Below are 16307 nucleotides of genomic sequence, written 5' to 3'. Positions count from 1 at the left end.
AGAGATCCCTGAATATCCATATCGGGCTCAAAAAGCCATCCAAGCTGGCTACTCCAGAATACTGACTGTAGACTGTCACCTGTAGTCCCCATTCAAACGGGCATTCAGCCTAACTCCACCAAGGCCTGCCTCCACAGTGGTTTTTGAGTGAGAGTTTCATGTCAAGGGCTCACTACTTTTTATTTGCATTGCTGCTAAAGACGGCTGCTGCCCTCCTCGTCTGCCTCACTGCTGTTCCCTCAGCTCACATCATGATCTCACTTAAGATGAGCTGATCAAAAACCATAGATGGTTCCCAGGTGAGCAGTGAGCTGCTGTGAACTGCAGGCAGCCACACAGATGTACAGGTGAGGCATAAACAAGGCGACAGGAACCCATGCCTGAGAGTGTGAGAAAAGGATTTTCTGTAGTTCCCTGCATTAGGGATAGTGTGAAACCACATACTGAGGTTAAGTTAGACCAAACAGCTGAGTCAATGTGTTAAAAAGAGGGCTTCTTTTTCCCCTTTCCCATCTCACTCCTGCCTTCCTTCCTTGCACATGGCATTTTCCCTGCTGTTCATTCTGCTGAGCTGATGCAATACACTAACTTGGCAGAAAAACAGCCATTCAGTCTAGTCTTCTGCTGGACTGGTGAATTGGTTTGTCTTACAGTGGGGTCTGGGAAGCCCCACACAACAAAAGGTAATAGAAGTGGGAGTGAAATTGCACCCAAGTGAAATTGCAGTATCCGTGAGTAATTAACACAGCTTTGGATGCCCCTTAGCCTTTTGGAGAAGCTGCAGGCAGCACTGAGGTTCTGCTCCCTTTCCCTGCCCTATATTCCTGATCCACTCTTGCCTTTGGTATGTATCTACTGGGGTATAGGGGGTTGTTGGTGGTGGTGGTGGTTTTTTTTGCTAAATTACCCTTCTGACCAGCTCACTGAGACATCAGAGCTGGCAGAAGAGAAGCAGCAGAAAACAGAGTGAGATGGTGCACATGTAGGACCACTCCCTCCCACAGCAGTGACCTGTTCTGTTGGCTGAGCTGATCTTGTCCCCCTGCACCACTGCAAAGGCCAGGATGGAGAGCACAGTCCTCCTCCCACAAATCTGTGATTATCACACCACTGCTGGGATTACAGCGGGTCCAAGAACAAAGTTAGGCAACCACCTTATTCACCCACAAAGTGTTCTATAATGCCACTATAGACAGGAAAGGTGAAGAAGTAGTTGCAATTAGGCAATTAATACGCCCAGAACAATTCAATAGAGCTGCTGACCATCTTCCTGTGACAGCTTCTGCTGTCATTGAATTACTCACTGAGTGGGTGCATCCAGGCCAGCTGAGCCTGGGGCTGACTAATCTTATTTCCTCCTCCTATCCCTCTTTGCAATCTTACAGTTTTACTGTAATTACAACTCTCTTTCAAACCCCAGATTCTTTATTTTTGCCTAACAGCATTTCTATATTTTTCCCAAGTATTGTAGAAAATCTGTTCTACAGCAAAAACCAGATGTATGTATGTACACATACAGAATGAATGCTCACAGTAATATCCAAATTTTAGATTAAAAATATTCAGTAAATAGCAGAGTAATTTCACAAGAGTTGCTGTGATGGCTTTGTACAAAGGGACAAACTAAGGCACAGAGGTGCAGTGTTTTTCATTTAGCAGTAATTTAAAGTGTCATTGGACAATTTCAAAATTATCTGAACTGGCAGGACTGGGTTAAACTGTATTGAGAGAAGAAAAAAACCCCACCAGTTATATGTTTTACCGACTTAGAACATCAAAATGCCGTGCTATGAGTAGGAGTCTTCATTGTAGCAAATAATTTTTGTTTTTTTCATTAAGGGGCTGCTTGAATAGAGACATTGTTTCCTTGAACTATGGTAATCAACAGGAACACAAATTATTTAGGCTGCAGGTGACTACTGAGGCACTTTAGTTTTGTCATCTGTTATTTACAGTTGTAGCTTCCTCCTTACCAGTAACAGGATGGACCAGTGATAAGATGGTGTGAGATATGATAAAGAATGAAGAGGCCCTACTGACACAGGCCTGACTTAAAACATAGAAATCTGTCTGTCTACAACATGACTTGAGAAAACTTGAGAATTAAGACCATAACTAAACTACAGTGTCTTATTAGAAATTTGATTCCTACTTTTATCGGATAACCTCATAGAAATTAAGACACAGTATTTCAGGAGTGGAGGCCCATTCATCCCCATTTTTAAGACATAACCTTTGCAACAAAATACATCCATCCATTCACAAATTCAGGTCCACTTCTAGGTATGATTCTGTAGTACCTTGCCAGTTTAAAAGGAAATAAAGGAAGCCAAATGCTTATTCCTAGGAATATTTTCTATGAATATAGAAATAGAATAGGTTTCTATGAAAAAAATAAATGTGCATTATATTCAGTTTGCCAATGATCTAGCCTGAATGGTTTTTCTAAGTAACAATTTCCTAAATATGCCACTGCAGCAAAAGAGCTAGAACAGCCAGGTCCCAATTTTCCATTTCTCAGAAAGGCTGTGTATGTGTGTGTGCAACTGCTCACACAAAACCCACGCCAGTACAGATGATAACTCTGATTTATAAATTTGTTCTTCTAAAACAGAGCCAACTAACATAGTCCTTCCCTCATTACTATATAGCGTCTGTGGCCTAACTATAGCTCAACCATCTGATCAGCTAGAGCACTTCCTGGAGAAGTTTGTAATTGACTATTGGAGTAAAAGCAGTTTAATGGTTTATCTTCAGTAAGAGAGCAACCTGGAAACAAAACTTTCCAGCTTTCCAGAGACATGAAGTCCCAGAGGTCTGGAACTCAGCATTAGTCCCTCCAGAGTATCTCCACAGGTAACGGGGAGAACAGCCTTCCTGTTGAGCCAATACAGACTGAGCGACTCCCCCTTTTGCTGTCTACAAGCTGCTGAGGCAAGCAAGGGCCGTGGCAGTTATTAATAACCCTATCTCCAGACATGCTGGAGAAGTGTGTAGTCACGCTTCTGAGCTGTCCTTAAGCAATTCCCATCTCCCTTTAGAAAGCTGTAATCTGTCAGAACATGCTGCTAAGAATACACTTGCAGAACATTATGCGTCAGGGAGGGGGTAGACCTCATCTACTATCTCCTAAAAATCTTTTTATAGAAACCACCTAAAAATAGCCTGGAAGCCTAACAGGGTATGTGGTTCAGTTTTTAAAAAGTAAAAATAAAGTTCTGTGCCTTCTATTGCAACTTTCCAGGACTAGGATTTAAGTTACAAGATTTGCCATTATGGGGATGATCTAAAAGTGCACATTTCCAGAATAAAATCCTTACAGAACAATATACATGATTGAAAACAAGCAGTACAGACTGTAGCTTCAAATTAAAGATTTGTTGATCTTTACAATCTCATTAATGAATTAGCTGCTTAGCAGTTAACAACTCAATGCCACCAGCCTGTAAAATCCCACCATTAGGAGACTTGTTAGTGACATTCACCAGGAAATTAGAAACTCTACTTTTTCAAACTTCTGTCTGAGGAGAGCACACATATCTGCAAGTGTGTGTCTATATGCAGTCCTCAGGAAGTACATATGGCACTGAAGAGTAAAAAATTGTCTTTATTAAAGCAAAACAGTTATTAAAGGAAACAGTAAGGTTGGAGCATCACACAAGTCTTATATTGTAATCATGACTAATATACTCAAGCATATCAAGTTTAGTGTTTTTTTAATTGGGTGATAATTTCTAAGGGACTAGGGAGGTTTTTAATTTTTTTTAACAGTTGCAGGTCCATATAAAGAAGATGAAAAAAGAAGTATCTTACACTGAAGAAAGAAATAGGTGAAATTTATAGTTGTCTCCAGCTGTGAAAGGAGTTAATTTCAAGTTTTCCTCTGCACAGCAAAGAATTTTTGTCTTCTGCATGGGTGAACAATACCCTTTTGAGAAAGCAGCTAAGAATCAGAGTTGTCAACCACAGTCATCATCATCATCCCTGACTTTAGGCAATCTTTAAAAGAAGCTATGACAATTAATTCATAACCGTCTTCTAGAAAAGTCAGAGAAGATTTAATTTCACTTAGTATTTCCTAGGAAGGAAATCAAGGCCTAATGTGCTTGTCAGAGGTTCACACACACACACAAGTAACACACATAGCATTTACATACAGGTGTGTCACACTGCAGCTGACCAGGAGTAAGTCAAGAATCCTGAGCAGTTCCCACGTTGTCACAAACTCCTCCTGGCAAGACAGACTTTGACATAACTGCTTACCCCCACTATGCATATGGACAAGATATTCCTGAAGCTCAGTCTTTAAATGAAGATTCATTCTTTTCTTTGAATTTCCAGAGTGCACTTGTTTTGGACAGTTTATTACCATTTTATTTTTTAAGCACTGTCCTTGGGTTTAAAATCCTCCAAGTGTTTTATTTGTCCATCAGTAGAACCACTGTCTTGCTTGAATTGGATAGGATGCTGTCCTCATCCTAGTACAAGGATTTCCTTGTGGGAATCACGAGCTGGTACACAGCAGAAAATACACAGAACTGTATTGCTTCTGTTTGGTGCATGAACTCAGATCCAATGCCTCTGTATCTGAACACAGAAACTTGCTGGAATGAAAAAGTGAGTTTATCTCCACCAATCTGGAGGAGCTTTGTAGTGAAGCTATGATTTCTCACCTTGGTTGCATCTAAGTAGTATGTAAAACATTTTGGCCCATCTCTGTCCCCTTTTTCTATGGTGCAATGAATCTAATATTGCAGGGAACCCCGAAATGGATGTGTTCCATCTTCCTATGTATAGAAAAATATTCAAGAAGAAACCTTTGTCAATGATACTGGGAGTGGTCAGCTCTTGACTACTGATTTCTGACTACACTTCTGCTATACTGCTGGAAGTTATCAGTGTAACTACAACTCTGCAACTACAGACCAAAGTTAAACAATGCTGAAATTGTGAGGTTTTCACTGATGACAGCACAAAACTGCAGTACCACAATCAATGACCAGAAAACGTGAAATCATTGGAAGATATCTGGAAGAGGTTGCAACCTTTCAAGAGACACTATCCAAGAGTCTCCAGAAGGGTAATGCTGTGGCAGGAATGGAGACAAAGTCTGCTGATGTGACTTAGAGGCTTCATGGATGTGTAAATGCCTAAAGTGCTGGAGCCATTACAGATACTAGAGCAGCAGGTCAGACAATTGATTTTTGTCTTCTTGTCTTTTATCAATGTTGTGTAAATATAACCTTGTCTTTGAAACACTTTGAGACTCAGTCTATGAAAGAAGTACAGCAAGTAGTCCCAGAGCAGCAGTTTGCCTGGGACATTCAGGTGAGTTTTCTGTATGCCTTGAATATTGGAAACATGCAATTTCATCTCCATGACATCCACAGGCCTTCCCTGTGGAAGAGCATTACAGGTACTGTGAAGATCTGGCTGACTGAACAGTGGAAGCTACTGCAGCCAACTGTGTAATTTAACCTGGAAAGCAAGCAGGCTATGCTTGCAAGCTTGTGAAATAACCAATAATGTTAGAAATGTTCCTTTGAATTATGGGATCAGAGGGGATTATTTTGCAGCTAATATAAGACTATGGCACATTGGCATGCTCCCAGGACCGGCAGGTGCACTGCTGCCTGTTGCTGGGGAGTTGTGCCCTCTCCCTCAGCTGAACAGCTGCTGCCCATGACGAGGTTGTCCCAGTGCCTTCACTGTGGGTTTGAGGTCCCAAAAGCCTCCCAGCACAGGGACCAGGGGAGCGAGCAGTGAGTGTTTGACCAAGGGTCCCTATGAGGAGCGGCTGAGGGAGCTGGGGGTGTTTAGCCTGGAGGAGGCTCAGAGGAACCTCGTCATTCTCTACACTTACCTGAAAAGTGGTTGTAATGAGGCGGGGGTTGGACAACCTATGACAGTGTTGTCCACAGTGGCTAATTATTGGCTTGTTGCACACCAGGTAATGAATCAGGGTTTTTGTGGACAACAGCACAAGAGGAAGCAGCCTCAAGGGAGGGGAGGTTCAGGTTGGACATCATGAGAAATTCCTCCACAGGAACAAGGGTTAAACATTGGAACAGGCTCCCCAAAGAGATGGTGGACTGACCATCACTGGAGGTATTCAAGAAATGACCGGGCATGGCACTTACTGCCGTGGCCTAGGAGTCAAGGTGTAGATGGCTCAAAGATTGGACTGGACGATCTCAGAAGTCTTTTCCAACCGAACTGATTCGGTGAATCTGTGTTTTGTTGCGTCCGCTTGCTCCCCGGCCCGGCCTAGCCCTTCCTACCACCACATTATTGCGGAGCGGCTCCGGTGCCGGAGCGGCTGAGGGCGGAAGGGGAGGTGGCTGAGGGCGGTGCCGGTGCCCCTCACGGGCCGCACTGCGGGTCCCGGCGTGCCGCGCGCCGAGCCGCCCCCGGAGCCGGAACGGGCGCGCGGCGCCGCTTCCGCCGGCGGGGCTGGCGCGGGGCAAGGCCGGGAGAGGCTCTGCGCGCTTTCGGAGGGGCTGAACCCTGTGCGGAGCGCTCAGGACTGTTATAACGGGTACTCTAATGCTTGCTTTGACGGATTAGTGACCTTTATTTTTAAAATGCTAAATATCTTCTTTAATTCTAAGCCTCAGGTTTGGTGTTCCCGCGCGTTGCTGGCACACGCGTCGGAGTTTCCTGTGCCCTGTCTCAGGGACGGGAATGTGCCCATTCAAGCCGGTCCTCGCAGTGGGTGGGGCTGGGAACGGGCTGGTGCCTGACCCCTGTCCTTGGACCGAGATCCGCCGCGTTCCTCGCACCCTTTTTGTTAATGAGCTTCTGAGGGCAGGCTGTGAGCAGCTCTGTGGGTGTTGGTGGTACCCGAACTTGAGCAGCATTGGCACAGATAAAAAGAATGCTGAATAATTATATGTCGAAACTGGAAAATGCACATTTCTGGTGATGTTTTGAAGCACAAAATACGAAGTACTTTTAAAGAGTTCTTGTTACTTTTTTTTTTTTTATCCCTAATTTTTTTTTTTATATCCCTAAACTTTTACATTTTTCTAGGTTTCATTATAAATTTCTATTTAAAGCAATTATTTTTCACTAGACAATGAAAACATAAGATGTCTTTCTGCTACTGCGAAATTTTGGGTAACATTTAAAATATTCTAAATGGTGTTTCTGGGTTTTTAGGTGTATTGCTTTTGAGATGGATGAAACCAATTAGCTGCATTTAGAGAGGTTTTTCACTACAGCAAGTGGAGTTTATAAGTACTTCTATTTTTGTACTGGGTGATGATATTTATATTGTGAACAAGAAAAGCACATTTCATGAGCTATTTTATGGAGTGTGCAGAAGGAAGGATGCAATTTTTAGGTGGGTGAGTACCAACAGAAAAGCCTGTGAGAAGACACAGGCATGGAAGCTTTTTTTTTTAAGTTGAACCTTCAAAGACTCAGTAAATAAAGTCTTGTGCTACTTTTGACTATTAAGGAGACAGGTACCATTATCTTAAGTGATAAGGACTTCTAAACAATTGACAATGAAGAATTATGTTGCACAGATTTTATTTTATTTTTCCCTAAGATTTTCAAGAAATTTAATTGTCAGTCTTTTGTAGCCTGAATAGTTATGAAACTGGTTTCTTTCAGAGTGTGTTCTGCAGAGAAAAAGAGTTCTTTGAGTTCCATCTTGTCCAGGACTGGTTTCCTCTCTGCTTTTTCAGCATGGCAATGTCACTTAGATCTGCATGGTCCCACCTCTTCCGGATGCGTTCACTAGCAACCTGTAAGCAGGTCCCACTGCAGAGTAAGTAGTGATGTGGAATTGTGGAGGTCCTATATTAAAATTTGTTCCTTGAGAGCCTCTTTCCTGTACTGTTTAAAGTAATGGAAGCATGGAAATGATTTTTCTATTTGAACAGAATCTAGTCTATTAGTCTGTGTTCTATTCTAATAGTAAAGGATATCTTTATTTGTTTTTTTCTCTTTTTGTGCTTTTAAAGCCTTCATGATCCAAATAGGATGCTCCCCAAATTTATAGATTAGCTTGTAAATACTACCCCTTTTACCACTGATTATGATTGAAGATTTAAATTTATTTTTTCAGACTTAGAAAAGCGGTGAGAAAAGGCTGTAGTAAATTCTCATTACCTAATATAAACAGAGAACAAATAGAAACAGACAGTACTATTTCTTAGATTTTTGTCCATATTTTAGACATCAATAGGAAGACATAGGGAAGATAGTAAAAGTGGTACAAAAGACAGTAATGGAGAAAATAGAATAAACATTTTACATTTTAGAGGTAGGTGGGCAAGGAAGGGAAAAAAAATTTAGGAAGAAATACTTATAACTTGCTAAAACTTGGCTGCTTAATACCTAAGAACAGTTTCATTAGAAGAACTGAAGCATGAAAGTGCTAACAGTAATTCTGAATTTTAAGAATTTGCATCTAAAATATTTCTGAGAGGAAAATAGCTACAAACAAAAGTTTCTTCTTGGTTTTTTCAGCCTTTGCAGTCTTGACACAATGAATGCTCTCTTGCTCTGCTAGGAGCATCCATGAAGAATCCTATTTGTATTAAAAGATGGTCTAAATAAAATAATGCCAGATAAAGTTGATGCCTTTTTATGACTTAAGAGAAAGCTCAGAACATGCGAAGACTTGTTTCTTGTGATCACAGTTCTGTTCTAAAAGCATAGTTGTTGAAAAAGCTTCACTGGACACAGAAACTTCCATGTGGATTTGTGTCATGTTCTGGTAATAAAGGAAGTGGGTTCTCAGTGGAAATCAGCTCCAGGCATGTCCCACGCCCACCTGAGGCGTGCATACCTGCATTGTTGTGGAAGGTAATGCCTACAGGATGATTCCCGTGTGAGTGGCTATTGAACACCTTATATTAGGCTTGTGTTTGGACTCTATGATCTTAAAAGTCTTCTCCAACCTAAGTTATTCTATTAAAAAAATGGCAGTCAAACCATGGGGAAGGGACTTTGAGTGGTCTGTGATCCAAGCTCCTGCTCAAAACAGGGTCAGCTCTGCAGTCACATCAGGTTGCTCAGGGCTTGCAGAGTCTTTGAAATCTCCAAGGACAGAGAACTCACAAACCTGCCTGGGTCTCAATCCCCCTGGTTGGCTGTCCTCATGAGGAAAACATTTCTCTACATATCCAGTCAGAGCCCCCCTCCTTTTGATCTTTATAAGAAATATTGCTGTGATTGAAATGATGATCTTCCCTCTAAGTTATAAGGTAATGTTCTTTACATATATAAAAGATATTTCCTAATGTTGAATTCTATAGGTATTTTGTTCATACAGTGATTTTACTCAGGAAAACAATAGAGCTAGGAAGGTAAGTATAGGTTGTAGCTGCCTGCATACTGGTTTGTTTTTTTTTTTATTTATTGCACTGCTAGAAAGCTGTGTACTAAAATGAACCTCTATTTAGACTGTTTGGGTTATGTTAATCTAAAACTGAATATGATTATTATCCCTGATTAAGACTTGAAAAAGAATGAAAATTGAAAATGTAAACATTCTTAATTTGGTACAGCTCTGCTTGTTTCTACATCAGAGTTCTTTACTTGGGTTTTTATTGCAGATGGAGCTGTGTATCATGCTTGCCCTAAATCTACATTCTCAGTTCTCCCTGAAGACTACAATTGGTATGTAAACATGCTTTGATGTGTGGCCTTTTCATGTAATGTTTATTCCAGGGCAACTCTCTGTTGTGAAGTCATCATATTATAGTATCAAACACATCTATTGCCAATATGGGATATATGTAATGATTTTAGCTAAAGTAAAAATGAATGATAGTAATGATTGTGAAGTTAATGTAATGTAATCCAATTTCAATATAATGAAAAGTCATTCAGGACTCATTATAAACTGTTGATGACCCCAGTTCCCCTGCAGTTTTGTTTGTGGAAGAGCAAAATTAGCTTAGAGTAGTCATTCCCACTGATGCTTGTTCAGACAAAGTCCAGGTATATTTGTACTGTTGCATGGGAAACCTGTGTAGCAATAGGAAAAGCTGATAGATATATAGTGAGAAACACTGAATTCATGTCATTCACAGTTTTAGGAAGCTTAGTGTGTCATGGGAAGGGGAAGAAAAGTGAGAAAAGTTATATTCTCACAATGAAACTCTCAGTAAGACTTCTTGTTCAGCATTTTTTATGTAATAGAAAAGATGGAACCCCAAACCAAGCTTTGTTTGCTGTTACTTCATTACAGATGCCATGCATCTTGTGAAGGCATGTTGTCCTAGAGATCATTATCCTCATCTGTTTAGAGTTTTATATGCAACTATTTCAGTCTTTTTTTTTCCAAACCATATTTCCAGCTATTTTAGTAATTTATTTTAGCCCTTTTTTTCTTCTCCATTGAAAAAGAAAAAGGAAGATGACTGAGGAAACAAAATATTGGAGGTTTGGATCAAATATTTATGACCCTTATTTTATAGATTATTAAGGTTTCATAAATGTAGGGTCAAATCCAGTTTTCTTTGGGACTTTGGCTTCTCAGTTGTTCAGTACTTCTGAAAGTTATGAATTTTTTTATTTTTATAGCAAAGTGGAACTTGCACTGACATCCGATTTGAAGACGATTGTCTGCTACCACCCTTCACTTGAGATTCCATACGAGCATACAAAAGTATGTCCAAGTGTGTACATTTCTATTTCTTACTCTTGTAAAGGCATTTAGTAGTTTACAGGTTTGAGTCTTAAGCATCTTTTTAAATTTGAAATACTTTTTAGTATGTGATCAGCACATCTGTGAAGTAAATGACTGATGAATATAGCTGCTGCCACGAGGAGGAATTTACTCTTAGTTGAATTGAGCGAAGGTTGCAGAGTGAGAAGAGCTCAGATATCACAGCTTAGAGTAGCTCTAGTAGAATTGAACAAGGCACTAGAACACTTGTGCACTACAGAGAAAGTAGTGTCTGTCTACATGGGTACTACTCAAAGAGGATGATGGGAACACAGGTTATGGCTCACATGTCCTACTGGGCAAGAGAATACAAAGGAGAACTGCTACTACTGTTTTCAACACAAACTTTAAATTCCATTCAGCATTGAGTTTGTAAAAGCCGCAAAGAACTTTAAATACTGGTTTTTATCTATCCAGTAGTACTTTCAATGTGTTCTTTACATTGATGAAAGTATATCTAGTGCTGTGGATTAACACCTAGATAAATCTTTCTAGTGTACACTTTTTGTTTGAATTTCCAGTTCTCATGTGCTAGTAAAATACTGCAGCTGGCAGCTGTGTTGCTGCAGTACCCAGTGTGAAATTTCTCCATTGAAACCTAAACCATTTTAGCACTTTTTGCCTGCAGATTACCTAGCAGTATTCTCAAATCTCTCAGTTGCACATGCCTCAAGAAAAACTTGTGTAAAAGGCTAAAACAAATTAAAATATTTCTAATAGTAGTTACATTTCCAATTGAAAACAAACAACTTGGCCTTACTTGTTGCATGAAAAATTAGGAAGTGATATTCTTCTCAAAGGTACATGTCCACTAAAAGATTTTTAGCAATGATGATGGTTGCTATGAATTCTGACTGGGAATAGTGTGGATACTTTTGTCTTAGTAGAACTGAAGCTGATGATTCAGGTAGTGAATTGTAGGATTGAGATCTGCAGTAATGACTACAAGAAAGCTGGTTTTAGGGGTAGGGTCATCAGCTGTAGCCCCTAGGGTAAGTAGATACATCTAGACATCTGCTCCACGCTGCTGTGGTTTCATTCAGGGTGGGAAGGCAGGGATAATAAAGAGTCAGTGCAGTTGCAGGTGTTTTTCTGTATTTTTTTGGTTTCAGCTGTTGGATAGCATTACAGATTACTCTAATGTAGCTTGTCTTCTTGACTTTCTCAATTAAATAAAACAAGCAGAAACAGGATATACATTACTGTTTTGCTAGCCCATACCACGGCCAGATCCGGTGAATAATAAAGAAGAAAACCTCGATCAAGTTTTAAAATCCAGATTGAATGAAAAAGAGCTAAAGAACAGTAGAGGTCCTACAATTGAAGAGCTCAGCAAAATGTTTTACACAACAAAACATCGCTGGTATCCTGTGGGACAGTAAGTATTTTCTTTTTGATTTGTTTGTTCCTTTTGGAAGTAAAGTGACATACAGGAATAATTTAATGACCAGATTCAGCCTAGGATGAGTAATGTCAGACAAGGTACCTTTAGCATTTGGGTTACTTCATAAAATTTTCAATGCAGTGTTGGGTAAATGGAAGACTGTATTTAATGTGGAGGTTTTTTAAACACTGCTCCTTTGGTAGCCTTTGTCACTTTTTTTGGTAAAATATGTAACAGTGTAGAAATTTTTCATTCATCCAGTTAGCTACTGCTTTGAGTCATTTACTAAAGTTCCATGACAGAATCTAGCATGTAAAGTACCCTCAATGGACATAAGCAAATACAGCTTGGAAGCATGCATTGCCTATTCCTTAGTAACCTCAATGGTATGATTCTCAGATTTGAGAGTAGTAGAGGTTCTTCATTTGGAATGGTGAAAAGTGCTCTTTGTTGTGCCTCGTATTCAGAAATTGAGGAGGAGGAAAGATGTATATATACATGACTGAGCTTAAAGAGGAACTCTGGACATTCAGGTATACTAATGTGAACAAGCAGCATTCTGGTGGGTGTTATGGGTGTTACTCCTTTCCACTCCACAGTATGCCATCTTTCAATAGCTGCTAATTTTATAGCTATGGAGACATAACACAGGCAAATTTTTTTGTTGTTGTCCACAGAAAACTGTTTAATTAATTTGCTTTGAGAGTAGATATAAGGAATGGAAAGGTAGGACTTTTGTGACCAAAGGGTAGCTGTCACTTTAATGAGGATCAGACAGGATCTGCTTTGTTTAACAAACATAATTAAGAGGAAAGTATGGATCATTTTTTGTTCTGAAGAATTTGTTTTTTAGTTTTTCAGCAAAATATTACACTATTTAACATAAAGTCTGGCACAGCTCCTTTCAATATCTTTGTTCTATAGCAATCATTTTAGCCAAAGGGAAGGCTGACCATGTAATAAAATTAACTTCACACAAAGGATTAAGAATAAGCAGCAGCCTTTGTGCCTATTCAGCTGTAGAACTGATGGGATTATTGCGTGCTTTTAGCAGATGTAGCAATAGAAATGAGTAGCATTATGTAACTCCACAAACAACAGAGTGACATCTAAAGAGTGGTGATGGATTGTGCTCATGTATCTCGTATTTCACTTCCTTGTGTAACCTCAGATCACTCACTGGGGGCAGAAATACCACAAAAATAAAGGCTGTCCACAGCTTGCATTCATTGCAACCTTTTTTTTTTTCTTTTAGGTATCATAGAAGACGCAAGAATCCTAATCCTCCTAAAGACCGATAGCAAAAATTTCTTGTTCATCAGGACTTTGCTGTTAATTTTGATTGGAAATAAAAGTTATAGAAAGTGTCACATTTGGCTGTAACAGAACATGCTTAATTTAATTTCACTGTTATTTTCTACTAAAAACAACGAAAGGGCACTGACAAAACAGGAAGTCAGTGGAAGCAATTGTGCATTCCTGGTCACCAAATGGACTAGTCTTAGAACAGGATGTAACAGGGTTGGAGTGCTCTGATTAAATTCAAGAGGTCAGAGGCTCATCACTGGTCAAGTGAATCCATACAAGTCTTGTGTCAAAATGGGAAGTCTAGAAATGGACTGTTAGGGTTTGATGGTTTTGAGTAGGATAGTACTTTTTTTTCTTCAAGGAATCTAGTAACTGTAGGTGAGCTTAAATACTGAAGTTTTAATGAAATAGTATTTATGAAAAATACATGAGGTATTTGTGAAAACAAATAGTTTTCCTTCTTCTGTTACGCTTGCAAGATACCTGGTTCCATGTTTAATTCTACATCAGCCAAGTGATTGTATTTAAGCCTATATTTGTGTATGGAAAACTGGCTAATTTGGTTAGTTTTTAGCATCCAAGATACAGCAACTTGCCCTTCCTAAATCATCCAGCATTCTCAAATATCAGAGCTGTGCGTTTTCGTGGTTCATGGGGGGATTTTTTGTTTGTTTAATCCCACCCCACCTACCACCCAGTGAGGATGCTATGTTCATGAGTTGGAATAGCTGTATCACAGTAGAAGTTGTTTATATCAGCGAGGTAATCACCATTGTTTGTAGAGTACCAAGGAGGAAGGATTGACCCTTTATTACATAAAAAGCTTTAAACCAAAAAACTTGGTCTGATTCTACTTCATTGCTTTAGCATTTTGTAGTGCATAAATGTTACTTCCTGTTGTAATATTTTGTCATGTGGCATTTTTTTCCTTCAGGAAAAGGAAAAAAACCTTTGTTCCCGTCTACAGTTTTAGGCATCAGCCCTCTGATAGGAAGGGCTAGCTCAGAACATTGTGCCACTGCAGAGATCCCAGTAACTTCATAAAGCCTTCTTAGTAGATCCTTCTAAATAATCAGAAAATAATTATCTCATATACATCATATTTTTTTATTGCATTTCTGTTCCAAAGCAATTTGGATAACCTAGGAAGGGGTTTGTTTCTTCTGATAGTCTAGTGTCATTTTGCCAGTGTGTGTTTTTCTACAGATTTTGCTAGAAGTTGAGTACCACTCATCTTCTCAGTTGAGAAGCTGAGAAACTGTTAGTTTCTAAAGATACTATTGAACAATCTTTTTTCCCTTGAACATCCTTTATTTGTGAAAAAAGCAAGATTGGATGTGTGTAAAAAAACTGCCTTTAAATACCTGTGGAAATTTTTACAGAAAACTAGTGTCAGTGCATTTTTAACTGAATGCTGGGTAGCTGATAATGGTTTATCATGGCAGAGCATGAAATCATTTTGCTCCTTTGCTCTGTTGTGCTTATAAGATATCAGAGTCCGTGCTCAAGCCAACATTAGCCAAATTACTGTGGCTCCCTATTAATAGTATGTTGCTCACATAATAAATCTGTTGCGAAGTCATGTCCGTGGGGTCTCTGTGAAGGATGGCTGCTTAACGCTGTAAGTTCAATCGCATGAACATTAGCATGGCTTTTTCTGCCAGAAAGAGTATTTTTTTAATAGATTGTAGTAATTTGTAGTACAACAAATTTTGGTACGTTCATCAGTTTGTGGTACCTGGTAAGGACTCTGGTGTATAAGTGAGCTTACATCTCGTGTAGTGTTTTATTATTTTCCAATGCATAAAATTGAGTCCCCTTTATTTTTGGAATGCTGAGACCTAATTTGTCACCATTTGACTTCAGTGTAAGAAGAGATACCCTTGGACTAATTTAAACTTATTTTCTCCCAATGTTTTCTCCATATTTTTGCTTACTGCTGCTGCCTAATGCTGCTAAGAAATCATGCTTTACAGACAAACCTTCATTTACGACATTTGTCTGTTCTTGCCTGTCAAACCCTGTTTGTGATAAAGCATCCACAATCACTGTAGAAATAACAATGTTTCCCAAACACTTTTGGATGCTTTTCAGGCATTTTGAGAGCTAAAAATCTATGATGTGCTTGGTTGCTGTCTTTAAAGTACTTCCTCTTCTGACCAGTGGCTGAAAACTGTCTAAAGCACATGTTCACTACATGTACCCTATGCTCTTTTGTTATTAGTTCATAACATTGATGTTTTAAAACAATCTTTCCCTGCATTGTGTTGCTGTTTTTAATCTTATTGTGTTTTCTTTTACTAAGTCTTTTTCCTAGGTTACCTGAGGCATGACACAATTAAAATACTACTCTCACCGTAATCTGAAGCTCTCTTCCTGGTTTCTTAGGTCTCAAACAACTGTCTTTGTTTCTCTTCACTTGAAAGCTTGGAATTCAGATTTCATCCACTTGATTATTATTCCGTGTCTATTTAAAAAAAAAAAAAATAAAAATTAGAATGTTAGTTTGGGATTTCTGTTTTCTGTTGCCCTTGCTCTTTGTAATTGAAAACTTAAGTTGCGTAAAATTTGCAATGTTAAGTCTGTTCTGCCACTTTGTTTCCAAGTTTGGGCACTTGGCCATTTGCTTTGTGTCTAGTAGCTATTGAGTGTTCCAGAGCGTTTTAGGCTCGTTGCTGTGGATAGTAGACAGTTGGGTACATCTGACTGAGGAATTTTTGTTTCTTAAATGTGTCTGTAAAAGTCTCCTCAGGCCTTGATTGTCCTGCATGCCGTGGGAAAACTCCGTTTGGGTCACGTATCAAAAATGTTGCTTTAATTCGCAGAAACACAGAATTGTTAGGTTTGGAAGGGACCTTGCAGAGAGCACACATCATCCAGTGCTTCTGCTAAGGCAGGGTCACCTGCAGCAGGTGACACGAGCAC

The 16307-nt window shown here is 39.4% G+C and overlaps 2 protein-coding genes and 1 long non-coding RNA gene across 4 annotated transcripts in view; 1 reads left to right on the top strand and 2 right to left on the bottom strand.

Moving 5' to 3' along the window:
• Positions 1 to 1407: 1407 nt before the first annotated feature.
• Positions 1408 to 6412, bottom strand: LOC111933698 (uncharacterized). Of its 2 annotated transcripts, none has more exons than XR_002866846.2 (2): positions 5864 to 6398; positions 1408 to 4787 (listed from the first exon to the last, which is right to left on the bottom strand). It is a non-coding gene; the product is annotated as an uncharacterized LOC111933698 (long non-coding RNA). The 2 variants fall into 2 exon arrangements; XR_002866836.2 differs by having other exon boundaries at positions 1820 to 4787; positions 6141 to 6412.
• On the top strand, positions 6396 to 13444 carry MRPL42 (mitochondrial ribosomal protein L42). The gene is made up of 6 exons (XM_023933396.2): positions 6396 to 6538; positions 7695 to 7777; positions 9573 to 9636; positions 10546 to 10630; positions 11905 to 12068; positions 13330 to 13444. The coding sequence occupies exons 2-6, from the start codon at positions 7696 to 7698 to the stop codon at positions 13373 to 13375; spliced, it is 441 nt and encodes a 146-aa protein (XP_023789164.2). The 5' UTR covers positions 6396 to 6538; position 7695; the 3' UTR covers positions 13376 to 13444.
• Positions 7520 to 16307, bottom strand: part of LOC111933695 (uncharacterized) — a 23276-nt gene continuing 14488 nt past the window's right edge. The window contains exons 7-8 of the mRNA XM_086886287.1: positions 15739 to 15849; positions 7520 to 7845 (exon numbers count right to left, since the gene is read on the bottom strand). The gene's annotated coding sequence lies outside the window, so the exon portion shown is untranslated. The remainder of the gene's footprint in view (positions 7846 to 15738; positions 15850 to 16307) is intronic.

Source organism: Cyanistes caeruleus, chromosome 4 (assembly GCF_971803275.1).
Source record: "Cyanistes caeruleus chromosome 4, bCyaCae1.hap1.1, whole genome shotgun sequence".
Classification (NCBI taxonomy): Eukaryota; Metazoa; Chordata; class Aves; order Passeriformes; family Paridae; genus Cyanistes; species Cyanistes caeruleus.
The sequence above is the reverse complement of the archived record's forward strand: the minus strand, read 5'-3'. Positions and strand labels throughout refer to the sequence as shown.

What these genes read in the sequence shown, in the direction of transcription:
- MRPL42 (XM_023933396.2), top strand. Translation starts at nt 7,696, where the DNA reads ATGGCAATGTCACTTAGATCTGCATGGTCCCACCTCTTCCGGATGCGT. An exon ending in CTCCCTGAAGACTACAATTG is followed by an intron (nt 9,637 to 10,545) that starts GTATGTAAACAT and finishes TTATTTTTATAG; the next exon opens with CAAAGTGGAACTTGCACTGA. An exon ending in TTCCATACGAGCATACAAAA is followed by an intron (nt 10,631 to 11,904) that starts GTATGTCCAAGT and finishes CTGTTTTGCTAG; the next exon opens with CCCATACCACGGCCAGATCC.